General features: G+C 35.3%; 1 protein-coding gene across 1 annotated transcript in view; it reads right to left on the bottom strand.

Moving 5' to 3' along the window:
- Window positions 1-17066, bottom strand: part of ACAD11 (acyl-CoA dehydrogenase family member 11) — an 82735-nt gene that overhangs the window by 48922 nt on the left and 16747 nt on the right. The window contains exons 5-9 of the mRNA XM_069475420.1: window positions 14910-15074; window positions 7761-7902; window positions 7280-7401; window positions 4758-4864; window positions 3619-3745 (exon numbers count right to left, since the gene is read on the bottom strand). Of these exons, the coding sequence (XP_069331521.1) occupies window positions 3619-3745; window positions 4758-4864; window positions 7280-7401; window positions 7761-7902; window positions 14910-15074 (663 nt within the window). The remainder of the gene's footprint in view (window positions 1-3618; window positions 3746-4757; window positions 4865-7279; window positions 7402-7760; window positions 7903-14909; window positions 15075-17066) is intronic.

Here is a 17066-nt window from a genome sequence, read left to right as displayed (position 1 = left end):
AATATATATTTTTCACTTTAAACTTAAGTCTAATAGAAAGAAGCAACAGTGCCTCCCCAGTACACTATTAGACGCGGTAGGAAAGTCTGATTAATGTTATCATTATGTTAAAAGTGTGTTCTCAATGTTATCGTTGCTAGTTCCTGTTTTACATGCTATTTTTAGGATTCCTTATCTACTTTAGGAAGTATTGGCTTTAATATTTTCATAGATAATGGGTTATGTCCTCAGTTTATGATATTCAAGAAGTTTCAAAAGGTCAATAGTTTAAATGAAACTTATTTTTCTCATTATAGAAAGTTTGAAAAATATATAAAAGTATACAGAAAAAGTCATCAAGTCTCAGTAGCTAAAGACACATACTGTTAAAATGTTGATATAAGATACAACCTTATTTTCCAGACATGACTATTTTGGTTTTTGTAAACTTAGTTATAATACTGGATAGAATTTTAGCAGGTTTTCCCTTTTCTATTTTGAAAAAGCTATTTACTTTTCTCTAAATATCATTCCAAATGTATATATTCCACAGAGACTAGTATGGCTCAGAATCATTCTACAGGAAAAAACATTTTTATAGTTGTTGGTACAGAACAAATTTTTAAGAGAAGAAAAAGTTCACATTATTAGATGTGGATGTGTTCCAGATTTGAAAGATCTACAAAGACCAATGACTGTGGCTCACCTTACCACACAAAACATTGACAATCCTCCTTTTAAAGCCATAAGCTACCTTTTTTTTTACTTATCATAAATAACTTTCTTTTATTGTAAATTCTTTGAAAATATTTTAATAGTTGCATGATACTAAGTTCAGCAGAGTATCAACAGCCCAACCTGTGACATTTCTCTTGTGTGCTGCAGTTTCCTTTGAATGCTTATTCACGTTTATGAAGGAAAGAACAGCCTGCCTGATTTCTAGGCTTTGCCAATTCTGGCCTCTCCTCAAATGATGGGTTAGTTGTAAGCACTAGCCCACCAACAGATAGGCTTCATTTTAGGGTGAGCAGGTAGGAGTCAGGCAGTAATCAGGCAGGCCGATAGACAAGTTGGGATCTCCACCCAATCACGCACTCAAAAAAAAAAAAAAAAGCCAAAACATGGAGGACACTACTCTAGGGCACTAACCCTCATGTTGAAGCCCTGGCTTCTCTGAAACAGATCATGTGCTTTTTTTAGAGTATTGTTGTAGCCTTCTGTCTTGCACAACCACTGCTAGCTATGCAGGGCTGTAAGAGCCCAACTCAAGCAGCCCATGTGCAGGTAATTCTTAAGTCAAACATCTTGATTTCTCTTCCTCTTCTCATTCTTGTTTTCCATATCAGCGGATCAGAGGGGACTCCATTGTGGGAAGATAGTTACCACCTGTGCTACAGGCGTCTCTCATTTCACAATTCCTTGGGGATGTGGCTTCCTCCGTTATAGTTTATTTTTAGGTCTGATTGATTCTGCTCTCTAAATCTAATTTCCATTCTCCTTTCAAAACCTTTAGTCCTCTGATGTGTTCCCCTCCTGTTTTCATACTTCTACCAATTTACTTCATTTTATAAAAACTTCTTTATTGTTAATTCAATTAGATTTTATTTGAGGGAGGAGAGGGAAATGTTGAATTCATACTGCTATCTTGAACTAAAAATGTTCCATTCCCTTTTTAATACTCATAAGTTCAAGAGTTTTAAAACTCAGAATTAAACAAATACTAACTAGAACAGAAAATATTCAAAGTGATACCTTAATTGCTGGACACTATGAGAGATGACTATTTTAGAAAGAATTTCCTCAGTTTAAGTAGTATTTTTTAAGAAACTATACCTCACTCTGTGAGTAAAGTTAATCTCAAGGCAGATATTTACTAAAAATATAATTATTCATATAACTCAAGAAACAACTCTAACTGCTCTACAAACAAATATCAGCTTTGAACATTTCTGTTGAAAGAATTTTGGTCTTTTTCAGTTCTCTATTTGATCCTGCCAGTCTAACTGTAGACCCCTCAGAATCATGGGCAATTAAAATGGGAATTTATTGTATAACTAGTCATACCTACTCACATTGTAGATGAAAAAACTGAGGCTACTACAGAAGACCACCTAACACAAGACCACATAACCTGTGGCAGGGATGAATCAGAATAAAGCCCTTGGCAGGCCAGGCATGGTGGCTCACGCCTGTAATCCTAGCACTCTGGGAGGCCGAGGCGGGAGGATTGCTTGAGGTCAGGAGATAGAGACCAGCCTGAGCAAGAGCAAGACCCCGTCTCTACTAAAATTAGAAAAATTAGCCAGGCGTCATGGTGCGGCTGTAGTCCCAGCTACTCGGGAGGCTGAGGCAGGAGGATTGCTTGAGCTCAGGAGTTTAAGGTTGCTGTGAGCTAGGCTGACGCCACGGCACTCTACTCAGGGCAACAAAGTGAGACTCTGTCTCAATCAATCAATCAATTAAATAAAAAAATTTAAAAAAGCCCTTAGCATTTCTACAGCAGTGTTCTACCCACACACATACCCTGCCCCCTTAACATATTTGCATAAGAGCTTTTATCTTTTCTTCACTGCATTTATCATCTCTTATTTTATGTCTTTTTTTTTTTTTTTTTTTGACAGAGTCTCACTCTGTTGCCCAGGCTAGAGTGAGTGCCGTGGCGTCAGCCTAGCTCACAGCAACCTCAAACTCCTGGGCTCAAGCGATCCTCCTGCCTCAGCCTCCCGAGTAGCTGGGACTACAGGCATGCACCACCATGCCCGGCTAATTTTTTCTATATATATATTTTTAGCTGTCCATATAATTTCTTTCTATTTTTAGTAGAGATGGGGTCTCGCTCTTGCTCAGGCTGGTCTCGAACTCCTGAGCTCAAACGATCCGCCCACCTCGGCCTCCCAGAGTGCTAGGATTACAGGCGTGAGCCACCGCGCCCGGCCTCTTATTTTATGTCTTTCTCGCTAAAGTCTAAGCTCCACAGAAGCACAAGCCCTGTCTGTCTTGTTCTTTCTCTTACATTCAATGGCTCCCAGGTGCCCAACTCATTACTAGGTACCCAATAATTCTTAACTGAGTGAATGAATGTTCCATGTTGACTCAGTGAACTAACTGAAACTCAATACCTTAACATAGTAGCTTATAAGGGAGAGAGGTGATACAGTACTTGTGAACAGCTTGAAATGGTATGTAAAATTTTCTGGGTACGTCCATTCTGTGTAGTCTATAGTTCTTATTAAATTCTCAAAGGGGAATATATATATATATATATATATGTATGTGTGTATATATGTGTGTGTGTGTGTGTGTGTGTATTTTAAAGCTGAGGTCACTGCCTTAGGAAAAGGCCCCCAAAGTAGTGTTTTATTCTAATATATTTAGGTTCCCAACTTTACAAACTGTTAATTCCCTTTGGCCTTATTTTAATTCCATAGAATTATCTGTGTATTCCCTTGGCATGTTTTCAAAATTTGGATTTTTTCAGGCTCAGGTTCTACAGTGGCTCAGTGCTAAGGTAAAGAGAATTGGGTAAGGATTGACTGTAAAGAAAATGACACCATGGTTCTCCCATAAGCAGAAATAACAGAAGCAGTTGTCAATAGTCTTTTAGCACAAATATATTCTGTTTGTTCATACAATACTTACCTTTTCAGCTGGAAGGATGTGTTGTTTCATGAACTGCTTTACTTTAGCAAGAACTTCCTGGCCTTTCCTTGTCTGTACAAACAATTGTCTGGTAGTATCAATCTGTGGTAATGCAGTATTGAAAGTTCTGTATAAAAGAAAAGAGGAAAAAAGCTTACAAAGATGTCCCAAATCATTATTACATATTTCTGAATATAATGTGAAGTCTCCCCAGTTCCCCAAAAGTATCCTGCTATATTTTAGATTTTTTTCAAGTCTTTCATATTATGGGGCTGAATACAGAATCACTTTATTTTGAACATTAAACTTTAATGCTAAAAGCACTATTTGGGAAAAACATATAAGCCTGGCATCACCTCAAGCAATGCTATTTTTGAATCTTTATTGATGTCATCTGTCAGAATTTCTAAAAGAGGAGGCAAAGAAACCGAACACAAATGTAATCATTTTCTCAGTATATGCCACACAAATACAACTGCTGACTGTCATTGTAAAGAAGACCTTTAGAGGTCATTATGAAGCATAAGAGTTGGTTGTTAATGTTGTAGAGATCACAGATATCCAGCTGTAAGATGCATTGTACAAAACAACTGTCCTAGTATTATGCCATGGGTTCTCATGGCTTAAGCAGAATTTCTGGGGACAGCATCACACATGCATTCAGCAAGTAATGGGAATGTGACTCTGGCAAAGTGTGTTAGACACCTCAAAAAGTGCTCCAATGACGTAGACATGGATTTCAAAGACGCTTATAAAATGTCTGCACAAGATTTCGTTGAATTTGACAGTGGAAGAGAGTAATATTTCTAAAGTAATAAATCATCTTATATAGCACAAAATTTTAAGTAGGTATATGTAACGTAAACATTAGAAGGAAAAGTTTGAGAGTTTTATCTATATCTTTAAAAATTTACACATTCAAGTGACAAAAAAAATACTTTTAATCACAAACATGAGCATTTTCTTTATATTTTAGGTCAATTTGTTTTTAGGCATGTACGAGATTTACCAAAAAACTATTATGATTGGCAGCAGCAATCCTGGTGTAAGCAATAAAAATAATTCCTACTCCTCCAAAGTTTACAACCTTCACATACCTAAGACTCTAATTTGAGTTTGCCAAGGAATGTTTTCCTCACCTTTTTGAGAGTTGTAATCCAGTTTCTGCCAGAGGTTGCACCATATTGGCAAATAGAAAGCTATTTTCGGATGAATTATTTCCCAGAAGATATCTACTATATACTCCCTATAAGTAAATTAACATAAAGCAATTAAAATTCATTGAAAACTGTCCTTCAACTATTCAATCAATCTTTTCACAGTTTCTCAGCTATGTAGGACACTAAACTCACGGAGTATAAGGATGTAAATCAGACTACCAATGGTATTAATTTACATGCAGGGGTAATTATACTCCTCAAAATTAAGGAGTCATACTCATATCATATAGTTAACACACTCTCATCCTGGCAGAATTGTAACTTATAATCAAACCAAACTTAAAAATGATCTCAGCAGTTGCCAAAGATACCAAATCTGTAAGTTACATCACTCCTAAAGATCACTCCCCTCTCTTCATACTGGGAGAAAAATCTAAAGAAACAAAATAACACCAAAAACTATAAAACCAAAGAGAAGACCATGAGATGACCTCTAAGAATATTTTATCTACTATTTTTGGCCCTTAATTGAGGTAAAACTGTCTCTTTTTAACAGTGTTAGTTGGATACTAATCAGTGTTTCTTTTTTTTTTTTTTTTTTTGTTGAGACAGAGTCTCACTTTGTTGCCCAGGCTAGAGTGAGTGCCGTGGCGTCAGCTTAGCTCACAGCAACCTCAGACTCCTCGGCTTAAGCGATCCTACTGCCTCAGCCTCCCGAGTAGCTGGGACTACAGGCATGTGCCACTATGCCCGGCTAATTTTTTTTTTTCTATATATAGATTTTTAGTTGTCCATATAATGTCTTTCTATTTTTAGTAGAGACGGGGTCTCGCTCAGGCTGGTCTTGAACTCCTGACCTTGAGCGATCCACCCGCCTCGGCCTCCCAGAGTGCTAGGATTACAGGCGTGAGCCACCGCGCCCGGCCTAATCAGTGTTTCTTTTATAATTCTCCATTTCTGTACTTCCAACATAAACTGTCTCTTCTCCCCCAAACACAAACAACTGAATTCCATTACTGTATCTTCTTCATATAATTATTTATGCAATAAAACACTGTAAAATTTCTAATTTAATATTTCCAGTTCGAATGGAATATTTATGATCATCTTTAAGGCAACTACATGTACAATGCTATGTATGTATAGTTTATAATGTATATTTTAATTCAATCATAACCCAAGTCAAACTTTTATTTGAAATAAAAAACCATATTAAGTTTAAAGTCTATTTGGTATCTGATTTGTGGAAACTGACAGATACACAGATGTACCCATTTTGAGAAACCCATTTTATTGAACATGATCAACTCTTAGAGAATACAGGATGAGATGTAACACAAGTATTTCCTAGAAGACATTTCAGTTTTTCCTGGATAGTATGAACTCCGAGGACAGAAAAAAATAACCATAATTTCCCTCAATACTTCTTTCCATTCTTTTTTTGTTTCTAAAACCTCTTATTTACCTGTTCTTTCCCTAAACCCCCTTGCCACTGATAAAGCACCTCAATTTCTTAAACCCCCAAGATTCAAAGTGCCTGAAAACTGGATTAGTATAAAGACAATGGTATTAGATTTAAATGTAATTAGAAAAGCACTAAATTTATGTTCAATTTCCTCAAAATTAATCACATAAATATGACTATTAGAAAATGAAAAAAATTACTCATCTTCCTACTCAAAAACATATTATGAGGCCGGGCGCGGTGGCTCACGCCTGTAATCCTAGCACTCTGGGAGGCCGAGGTGGGCGGATCGTTTGAGCTCAGGAGTTCGAGACCAGCCTGAGCAAGAGCGAGACCCCATCTCTACTAAAAATAGAAAGAAATTATATGGACAGCTAAAATATATATATAGAAAAAATTAGCCGGGCATGGTGGTGCATGCCTGTAGTCCCAGCTACTCGGGAGGCTGAGACAGGAGGATCGCTTGAGCCCAGGAGTTTGAGGTTGCTGTGAGCTAGGCTGACGCCACGGCACTCACTCTAGCCTGGGCAACAGAGTGAGACTCTGTCTCAAAAAAAAAAAAAAAAAAAAAAAAAAAAAAAACATATTATGAGACTACATTACAATAGGTATGAGGCTAGCCTCTGGGAAATACAAAGATAATTCTTCCCTCATTATTAGTCCTGGTTAACAAATGGTTCTAAGTCTGAAGCAGAGATCATCAAAAGATTTTAGCTTTTTCTTATATTGGATATTCAGGAAATGACCAATCCTCACATGGTTCTCTTTTTTTGTCGTTATATCTTTCTCTCTCCGTCTTTCCATCTTGTAAGTTTATTATACAAAAAAGTAATAACACATTTTGCTAGTTAAATTTTTCCTTGTCAAATTCCTATTCTGTAAATTCTGGATTTATATTTTATCCATGTCCAATATTTGTCATTATGAAAAGCAAAATAATCTAAGAACAAAGAATGTAAAAACCCTAAAGACCAGAAAATATTATCAACAGTACATTAGTAAATAATGGTTAAAAACACACATTTAAAATAGTTACCTGTGCTATTCCAGCCAATTTAAAATGTGAAAGGGCAAGAAAGAAATTCCAGTTGGGAAGAACAGAATTAATTCTTCTACAGCGGCAATATATTGAAATCAGTTCTTCCATCGATGGTATCCCTATAAAAATAGCACATAATATCACTATGTGTGCTGATATATTAATATGTTATAGTGAATATTTCAAAATGTCACAATATAGCATATATAACAGAATGTAATAACCATTAATCCACGCAACAAAACATGTTCTAAATCTTGATTCCTAAAAGAACATTATATACAAAGTATTACATTTTGTCATATATTACTAAAAGTAGAATGCTAAATTCAGAAAAATTAATAAAAAATAAAATGAACTAGAAATATTTTCAAGAAACAAAAACTATTATCTAAAATTTCAAGATTATATATTTTTAATTATGAAGATAATAAAGACAATTTTATATTTATAGCATTTAGACATTATGTTTTTGCACCTGTGTTTTCTTGAATATAGAAACGTTGATTTAACATTGGAATTGTCCTTGGCCAAAAGTAGAACAGGGCAAGATAAGCTAGGTCTGACAAAGGATGACCAATAGTTGAAAGCTCCCAATCCAGTACGGCTATAACTCGAGTCTGTAATTAAAAATAAAGAAGTCTTTAACATGTTAAAATTCAAGACAACTATAATAAATAAATGAACCAGAATGCATTCAAAATCATGCTTCCCATTAAAAGTCAATCTCAGGCCGTAGTTTGCAATCTTTACCCACAGTGGTGTATTTCAGGGTCAAGTCCTCTGGTTCCATCACTGGCCATCAATTCTACTTTTTACTTCACACAGCCTAATATCTCTACTAATAAGCAGAGGCAAAAACAATTAAAACTTCTCAACTGGGAGTAACTGTGGTAAAGAAGAAATTCTTATAGTAATTACTTATATTTCAATAATAATACATGCTATGCCATGTATAATTAAGCATTTGCTTTAGTGAAAAATCTAAATACATAACAAATATTATACTATTTTGTCAATAGTACCTTTTAAAGTAAGTTATTTCATGCTGTAGATAAAAATCCTAATTATTATAAAGATACTGTTTGCTGTACGAATACAAAATCCAACATTATACAGCAACATGATAAAACAATACTATGTAATTTGAAACCAATAAAACAGAGAGCTTTCCTCATTCTATTAATACTTTGTAACAACATGTATCAAGGGAATATATCTCTTTATGTTATGAACACAGGACATTAAACTATAAATAAAAGGGAAAAAAGCAATTTGCAGAATAATATGTATAGTACGATCCTATTTTTGTTTGAAGAAAAAGGTTATAGATGAATATTTAAAGTTGAAAGGATATGTACCAAACTGATAGCAATGGCTGAGGTTCACTTCAAGGGATTTAGGTAGGAGGGAGGGGGTGCAGGGAGGGGAACCTCCATTGGAGGGTTCTGTATAGAGGAATGACATGATATGAACTGTATTTTAAGAATCACTCTAGCTGCTATGTTTTGAATAGCCTGCAGGGGAGTCAGTGAGGAGTCTGCGGCAATAAAATCTAGGGAAGTTACTCAAGCCAGATAAAACAGCAAAGCCCATTTGAGTGATAGGAGTTACCGGGTTTCATGCCTTCATATAACTTTGTGTGTGCTTGTACTCCCTTGCTCCTCTGGCAAATTTATATTAATACATGTTACTGTAGCTCTGTGGGAAACTGGATTTGGAATCAGACAAATATTAAAATCCTAGCTCTACTATTTACTGGCTGTGTAACTCTGAACAAATTAGTTAACCTCTCTGATCTTCAATTTTCTCAGCTATCAAATATACCTCTTACAGAGGGTTACTGTGAAGACTAAATGAAGACAGGTAGCATGTATGTTTTGTTTACCAGTTCCTAGCAGAGTATCTAGCACGCAGTAGGTGGCCAATATGTATCTATTTGATGAGTATGTACAAAGCCTGGCTTATAGTAATCAAAAATTTGCTATTATTACTGTGGGAAAAATTGATCACTCCCTTATCTATGACTTGACTTTATAAATCCTTTTATTGTTGTGGTTATATTATATTATAAATTACTATACTGGGTAGATTTGTTAAACTGTATAAAAAAGATATATTTTTCTTATACTATTCTATCTGTCATCTATGCTTTCAACATCCTAAGACAAGAAGATAAGACCCTTCCTGATGCTAGAAATGTTTATTATTGTTTTTTTCATGAAAGTTAGGAAACTTCTCTAGAGTTGTTTCAAGATACCTGAAACATTTTTTTGGTAATTATACAAAGCTATATAACAATGGCCAGTAAGAAAATCTGATGGCTCATCAAATTGTATCAATTAGTATAAGTTAATTAGTAACAGTTTATTAGAATTCTCTTTACAACTGTTTGTGTTCAGAGCTATAAAAAGCTCAGTATAACTCCTAGTGGTTGAGATAAACATTTACCAGTTCACCTTGCTACTGCTAAACAACTTTTTTTTTTTTTTTTTGGAGGCAGAGTCTTGGTCTGTCACCCAGCCTAGAATGCAGTAGCCTCATCATAGCTCACTACAACTTCAAACTCCTGGGCTCAAGCTATTCTCCTGTCTCAGCCTCCTGAGTAGCTGGGACTACAGGCACATGCCATCATACCCAGCTAATTTTTCTATTTTTCGTAGAGATGGGGGTCTCAGTATGTTGCTCAGGCTGGTCTCGAACTCCTGGCCTCAAGCAATCCTCCCGCCACAGCCTCCCAAAGTGCTAGGATGACAGGTTTCAGCTACCATGCTCAGCTAAAGAATTTATTAACTTCTAACAGATTTCTAACAGTTTTTCTGAAACCTCAGCACAACTGAAAGCTTTTAGTTTTGTTGATTATCTTCTATAGAGAGAGGTTTATTTTTCTATGTATGCTTTTTTATAGTACTGAATTCTATTTATGTGTATTACCATTCAAAACAAAAGAAACACATGTAATCTAACAGGACAAACAGTAGATAAAGTAGGCAGGGGAAAAATAGAATTTTTAATGAAAAGATGAATTTAAGAATAAGGTTATTACATAAAATCGAATGTCATAGGTCCTATATAATTGCTAGTGTGGGTACTAAAATTCGCTGAGTGTTCTAGTAGACAAAACAAAGTGTGAAGCATGAATCATCACAGTCTTTATAGTGTATATAGATTAAAAACAAACCAGCTGCTTAAGAGGGACAACTTTTCTTGGCAATGAGGCTGAAGAAAAATATCACCCATCAATCTGCAGGAAGGGGATATTGTATAGAGGGCTGAAATGTCTTCGACAATATCAAGAGAACTTCAAGGACCATGTAATCTCTAGAAAGTAGTCTGTACTGGAAAGTGACTAAAAGGACAAAAATGAGTCAAGTAGAAGGCAAGACCATATGCTGAGAGTGGAAGTCTAGATGGGACAAGAAACTTGAGTTTGAGAAGAATGGAAAAGATCTGAAAAAGCCATTAAAAAGAAAAAAAGTCACAGGTTTTACTAAGAGAGGAAGTCACGGCCTAGATGAAATGATGCAACATAAATATGTCCCAGACCCAGTTCACCTGATATCATGACTTTATTCTGCAGCAAAAATATGAGGCAAGTTTAGGGCTGGAAATTGTGTAAAGTTGAGAAGTGAGATTATGGAATAAGAAGTAACCTAAGGTCAGGGAACTTTAAAATTCTTATGTTACTCTCACACTTCCACAGTCAAAAAAATTGTTAATTAAATTGACACTAAAGAAGGCAGTTTTTGAAATGACAGATCATGACCATGTGGCCATGCAGGATAAAAAGTCAAATGAAGTCATAAGGGCTCATGGATTCTAAAGTAAGAACCACCAAATCTGCACCATCACAGGAGAGGTATAATGGAAAAAAAAAAAAATCGATTTCTAGATCACTGAAGTGGATTCATTCCAGTGGATGTTTCTAATTTTTTAAGTTGAAATGACAATACACAGATTTTTCCATTAAACTCCAAAATCTTAAAACATTTATCCACCAGTAAGATTTATATTTGAAAAATCAGCATTTTCCATGAAAACTGGATTTCTTTTAAACATTGCAGTGAGCATGTTATACTACTGAAATACTCGCTCAAACATGCTTCAAATACTTTTCAAACAAGTAACTGGAAATAAACAAGGATTGTGAAACTGAGTAATATATGCTTTTGTCTTGCCATACCACTTCTAGTAATGCTTTACTGGCTTACTCCACACATTCCTGGAAGGTTTGTCATTTAAAATTGTTTTTGTTTCTCTCTTAATTGCTGTGTTTTCTGATGATAAAAATAAAACATGTTGTTGTTTTAAAAAACAAAACCCCACAATCCTCAAACCTTAAACATTACAGAATGTACAGTTGTTAAGTCTCCTGTAATTCCATTCCCTACAACCACTGTTTCAGTATGTATTATGAAAGATTTACTTATAACTTAATATTTTTTCTGAAGAATAGAGTTTGATAGGCAATCTTGGAAAAGCAGAATAGAAAAACAGAGGGGAAAAGAATGGAAAAGAGTGGATAATTAAAATAAGTTGAGCTGTGTGCCAAGTACCAGCTAATGGCTCCATACTGACTACTTAATTTTAGATGCCCAGCAACTCTGAAATTTTGGGATTTTTTTTCAATTCAAAAGGCATACAGTGTCAATTTCCTGGCTTTGATAATATACTACAGTTGTGTAAGATCCATTTTGGGAAATCTGGATGATGGGTACACAGGAATTCTCTGTACTGTATAATATTTATAATTTCTTCTGAGTCTGTAATTATTTCAAAAGAAAAAGTTAGGCCAAGTGAGGTAGCTCACACCTGTAATCCTAGCACTTTGGGAGGCTGAGGTGAGAGGATCACCTGAACCCAGGAGTCTGAGACCAGCCTGGGCAACATAATGAAACCTCGTTTCCACCAAAAATTAAAAAAATTAGTCGGCATGGTGGTGCACACCTATAGTCACAGCTACTCAGGAGGCTGAGGCAGGAGGATTGTTTGAACCCAGGAGTGGAGGTTGCAGTGAGCTATGATGCCACCACGGTACTCTAGCCCATACAACAGAGTGGGACCCTGTCTCAAATTAAAAAAAAAAAAAAAAAAAAAGGAAAGAAAGAAAGAAAGAAAAAAGAAAAAGTCAAAATAAAAACTGAGGCACAGAGAACAGTTAGGTAATTTGCTTTAAGGTCACACTGCTAGGGAATGAAAATTAAGCATAATGTTTGAGATGAAAATAGTTACTTAGTGAATAATTAACTAAAATCAGTCCCTTCAACACAGATTCATTGTGCATCATGTAAACCCCTGCTATCTAAAGATGAATAAGATACAGTCACTGCTTTAAAGGAGCTCCTAGTCTAGTAGGTTCTCATTTATTGAGCATCTACTATATAGACTCTAGAGACAAAGAAAAAATAAAGACATAATCTTTAACCTCAAAGAAAAAAAAGCTTTCAAGCATATCCCTAGGCATATATACAGGTAAGCACATAAATACATATATTCAACTTGTTATAACCCAGAGACTGACTTTGCAATTGTTGAATGATCTTATGAAACACACACACACACACACACAAACACACACACACACACATTTTCTAGTTACTTATAAAATTTTTTAAAAAGAGGTGGGAAATATATACTATTAACTAAAATTAAACCTTAAAATTTGGTAGCTCTTAGTGTCAGTCCACAGTGGGTATCCTTTTTTCTTTTACTGCTCTTAAAGTTCATTTTGTATGATATACATCAGCAATTGGGTATATATTGTTTAATTGCTGTTACCTAGATATCTTTTCCCTCTATTTGTATTTTGAGCTCATTAGGAGCTGTATTTCCTTTCCATCCCAATATCAGAGTACATAATTGTAATGAATAAATGCTAGTTGACTTGAATTCTGCCAACCACATGTTACTTTCCATGAAGAGTTAGTTATAATACTTATAGGAGGCAGAAGTTAATTAAATTTGATTTAACTAATAATAAAATTATTGCATATAAAGTAGAAAAAAATTTTACTATTATATGGCCCTAAAACACTAAAAGATAATTATAAATGTTAACAAATGAGTTGTCACAGCTAGATAACTAAAAGCTGTGCCTTTATCTATTGTTTCTTTAAAAATGTCTCTCCCAAACTATTGAATATTCTGCTTATCTGAGGGAAAACGATACCTGTTTAACAATTTTAATCCTACAAGAAATACTTTTAAAATATGAGATTTAATATAAATGGGAAAATAGTTTGGTACTTACTGGAATTTACCATTACTTTCAGCATATTATGGCTAATTCTACAAATTAAACATCTTGGTAAACAACATATAATCCATTAGGAGATCTAGGTCTAGATTTTTTCTTATTTGCTTAAGAATAGAAAAGTACTATAGTGTCAGAACAGATAAAGAAATCTGACTTATTCAAAGGTGGGCATCTAAAATATTAATGAATCAAATGATATAGATCAAATATAGGGCAGATCCTGCTATGTTTTGAGGTACATGCTTTTATAATTTTTGCAGGTTATAAATAAGCATTTTTCAATTTTTCCAATCTAAATTTACGTAATTAACAAAGTTCTAAATCAGAATTCATCAGTGCCATTAACAAAAGGTTACACATACATGTGCACATATGTATAATTTCATATAGTTAATTTTAATATCCAAATTGACTTTTCCATGACAAATTTTCTGTCTTGCTGGTAAATGTGCTCAAATATCTTCATATTATTTTTGGATTTCAATTGATTAATACTACTTTGAATTACGACAACAAAGTAATTTATAACAGTATTTCCCCCCTGGCCTTTTCCTATAGGGAAAAACATGAAATCCAGAAGCTTAGCACATAAATATAGAGCAGCTCTTCCTGCCCTAAAGCATCTTAGCACTCTGAGAAAACTAATGAACCTAGAAAACCCTCCTCTAAGAAACAGAATTCAGGGAACTGGAAATCTTTCTCATTTATGTAGGAATACTAAGTGCCAAGTAGCTTGCCCAAAGGCATACAGTTAATGAAAGAACTGAAGTAGTTTCCTCACTCCCACTATCCTCTAATCCTAGGCCTCACTGTCTGTGCTTAGTGGAGGGTTACAGCTTTTATTTGTTTGTACTCTTTATAAAGAGAACATTGTGCACATTTACACAGAGCAAGGTTACATTAATCTAATGTAATTTTTTTGAAGCCTCAAAAGATGCTTTTGGAATTCTGTCTTCTCTGAGCTTATAATAAATTAAAAATTCTTTATGACACAGGACAAGAAAAAACAAAGAGATGTAAATGAACTAGAAGAAAGAGCAAGAACATAGATAAGCTATATATTTTAAGTAGCAGATAAAAAAAAATTCTTTGAAAAAAACAGCAACATGCAAGTAAAATTCCCAAGTCCTTTGTAAGCAGTAAATCAGATACCACTTAAGATTAGAACCAGCTTTAAAGGTAGGCAGCTACCCATGCTAGAAAATCTGTAGGACTCATTTCTAAAACTTGTGAGTGGTGAAGACATTCCTGAGCTGTAGGGAAAGAATGGAGACGGGTTGGGCTCCTTCAATGCTCTGGGAGGAACATCTGCTTAGTACTTGTGTCTCAAATCAGATCTACCCAATTTATTGTAAACATGGCTTACAGTACCTCTTTAGGGTGGAAAACTATGTTATCTAGTTTGAAATCTCCATGAATCAAATTCTCTTCATTGTCATTATCTGGCAAGTTTTTCATTAGCCACTCAGATAGCTGTTCCATGGCAGGGATGTGCTGATGAGCTGCAGCTTGATATTGCTTTGTCCAGGTTGATACCTAAAGATATTTAAATAAGAAAAATAACAGAGCGGAAAGTGGAATGTAAGCTTCAGCAATTCTAAAATTAAAACAAAATTCAATTATATCAAATTGTGTTTTACTCCTAAATGCTCAAGATCAATGTCAGTGATACTCTTGTCAGCCTAAAATAATAATATCAGCCTAAAAACATAAACATTTAAGACTCTCTTCCATCTAGTTCCATTTTACTTTCCTAGTTTTTTATCAGGAAAAAAATATTGGCCTAGGCATCAAGAGATGTGGGTTCTAGTCTTTGTTCAGCAACTATATTGTGGAAGAAAAACAAAAAGATTGCAAACACACACACACACACACACACATACACACACACAAATAGGCACAGACAACTTCTGGAAGGAGTTACAAGAAACAAGTGACCCTGAAAAAGAGAATATGGGGTCTAGAAGAAGAAAGAAGATTTTTACTTTTCATTTTAGTACCCTTTCTTATTACTCATGGAATCTTCTAAATATATTACAGGTATGAGTAATGCAAATACTTTCTATTTAATCTTAGAATTGAATGCAAATAAATCAACCTATTCTCAAAGTCCTCCATCAAGTGGGACCATGTTATTTATTTGCTTATATCTCTCTCCATTTGCCAAGATATCTTTGCTCAATTTAGTACAAAAGAGCAAAGATCTCAATCTTTGGACTCATACTGACCTGGGTTTAAATTATGCCCTAGCCACTTAATTGTGTATTACTTGATCTATGTAAGCCTCAGTTTTCTCATCTGCAAAATGGGAGAAATAAAAACCTATGTCTTAGGGTTGCTGCAAAGATTAAAAAAGAGAAGGTCCACAATTCACCTGGCATTGGACCTGGCATATAGTGAGTACTCTCAAAACCTTAGTTCCCTTCTCTTTTCTTTTTTATAAATTTATTTTTTAATTTCAGCATATTACACGGGTACAAATATTTAGGTACAAAAGATATTATATTGAAAAGACATCTGCACTTGAATGTTTATAGCAGCACAATTCACAATTGCAAAGATGTGGAAACAACCCAAATGGCCTTCTCTTTCCTTAATCCCTGCAAAACGACATGATTACAAAGGGAAACCGCCCCAAAGATATCTAGTCTTGCTATCCTTTGATTCAAAATGCTCACCATCTCTTCCTCATCACTCTATTTTTTATTTTTATTTATTTATTTATTTATTTTTATTTATTTATTTTTTTTTTGAGACAGAGTCTCACTCTGTTGCCCAGGCTAGAGTGAGTGCCATGGCGTCAGCCTAGCTCACAGCAACCTCAAACTCCTGAGCTCAAGGGATCCTCCTGTCTCAGCCTCCCGAGTAGCTGGGACTACAGGCATGCACCACCATGCCCGGCTAATTTTTTCTATATATATTTTTAGCTGTCCATATAATTTCTTTCTATTTTTTAGTAGAGATGGGGTCTCGCTCCTGCTCAGGCTGGTCTCGAACTCCTGAGCTCAAACGATCCGCCCACCTCGGCCTCCCAGAGTGCTAGGATTACAGGCGTGAGCCACCGCGCCCGGCCCCTCATCGCTCTAAATTTTATCTTTCCTTAAATACTCATTGCAAGACATCTCTCCTAGGAAGCTTTTTCCATAAGCCCTTTCTTAAAGGGCCTGTTGGCCGGGCGCGGTGGTTCACACCTGTAATCCTAGCACTCTGGGAGGCTGAGATGAGTGGATTGCTCAGGGTCAGGAGTTCGAGATCGAGAAAGGGCCTGCCAATTTCCACCCTGAATGGCATGGTTCTTATGATGAGCACTAAACAATTTACTACTAGATTTCATACTCTTTTATACCATTTTCAAGTTTCATGTATATGAGATTCACATATAGGTCTCTCAAAAATGACCACAAGTTCCTATAGGGGAAGAACCGATTTCTATTTTCTTGATATTTAACACAGTATTCAGCAAGTATTAAACACACAGTCAAGCCTGATAATGTCTGCTAGCCCAACGTAGAAAGGAAAACTGTACAG

Source organism: Eulemur rufifrons, chromosome 7 (assembly GCF_041146395.1).
Source record: "Eulemur rufifrons isolate Redbay chromosome 7, OSU_ERuf_1, whole genome shotgun sequence".
NCBI lineage: Eukaryota > Metazoa > Chordata > Mammalia > Primates > Lemuridae > Eulemur > Eulemur rufifrons.
This window is presented reverse-complemented; position numbering and strand designations above follow the sequence as displayed.